The sequence below is a fragment of the Aplysia californica genome, unplaced genomic scaffold (genome assembly GCF_000002075.1).
Source record: "Aplysia californica isolate F4 #8 unplaced genomic scaffold, AplCal3.0 scaffold00464, whole genome shotgun sequence".
Lineage (NCBI taxonomy): Eukaryota > Metazoa > Mollusca > Gastropoda > Aplysiida > Aplysiidae > Aplysia > Aplysia californica.
Window position 1 is genome coordinate 673,084 of NW_004797734.1, and position 1,344 is coordinate 674,427.

The window sequence follows — 1,344 nt, forward strand, 5'->3', positions numbered from 1 at the left end:
TGTAGAAAAAGTTTGCTTAAAGGACATAGATCTACAGTTAACTAACTGACCTTGTAGAAAAAGTTTGCTTAAAGGACATAGATCTACAGTTAACTAACTGACCTTGTAGAAAAAGTTTGCTTAAAGGACATAGATCTACAGTTAACTAACTAACCTTGTAGAAAAAGTTTGCCAAGAAAAATGCCACAGCAGCAACGATGGAGAAGATGATGGAGAGGATGAGGAGGTTGACGCTCATGTTGTGGTTGTCGTAGAAGAAACAGGATCCTTCGCCGTCGCAGCGTTTCTGCCACACTAGACAGGCCAGGTCAAACATCTTGCCAAATAGGATCGGGCCCGGGATGGAGCCTGGAAGGTGAAAAATTAAAATATTGATGAAGAATTGGGCTCAAGATGGATAAAAATGTGGAATTCTGCATTTAGGCTTGATGGAACTAAACAAAAATATTGATGAATCTAGTAAGCCCTATGTGATAGACTATTTTAAAAAATGAACATTCTAGATAGAGCCTTGACAGAATAAAAATAAAATATTGATGAAGAATTGTCGTGTTCAAGATCGATAAAAATGTGAATATTCTAGATTTAGGCTTGAAGGAACAAAACAAAAATATTGATGGAGACTCGATTGTGTGCATGACCGATAAAAAAGTGAATCTTGTGGACAGAACCTTGAAGGTGAAAAATAAAAACAAAGATGAAAAATTCTATTCCTGGTTGATAAAAATGTGAATATTCTGGATGGAGCCTTGAATGTGAAAAATAAAAACATTGATGAAGAATTTAATTATATTCGTGGTTGATAAAAATGTGAAGATTTTGGATGGAGCCTTGAAGGAACAAAACAAAAATATTGATGAAGAATTGTTTATTTTAGTTAGAGTTTTCTGGCACTTGCAACACAATTATACATATATAAGTGCTGATGATTTGAGGTGTTAAAAGAGAAAAGCCAACACAAAAAAGTAGTTCAGTTGCACTTTCAACACTATTAACAAACACAGAAAAGAAGGAGGGGATTTTTTAGTCTTAGTAAGTTAAGTAAGCCTTTTATGGCACTCACAACACACCAAATAATATAAAAGCTGAAGATTAGATTATGTCTTACAAGAGAGTAACAAACATAAAAAAGAAGGAGGGGATGTAATGACGATAGATGTTTGATAGGAAAGAAGGAGCAAGCCACAACAGAGCACCAGCCAACCACCCACATTGAAGAATTGTGAACATGATTGATAAAAGTGAGAAAATTCTGAAAACTTTCTTATACAAACATTATGTTTAGGCCTAAGCATTTGGTAAAATATTTTTTTTTTTCATTTTTTTTTTTTGGGGGGGGGGGGA

General features: G+C 34.4%; 1 protein-coding gene across 1 annotated transcript in view; it reads right to left on the reverse strand.

The window, feature by feature from the left end:
• Positions 1-154: 154 nt before the first annotated feature.
• The window catches only part of LOC106012692 (solute carrier organic anion transporter family member 4A1), a gene marked incomplete at both ends in the record, with an annotated part of 2,460 nt that continues 1,270 nt past the window's right edge, over positions 155-1,344 (reverse strand). The window contains 1 exon segment of the mRNA XM_013086410.1: positions 155-348. Coding sequence (XP_012941864.1) covers positions 155-348 — 194 coding nt within the window.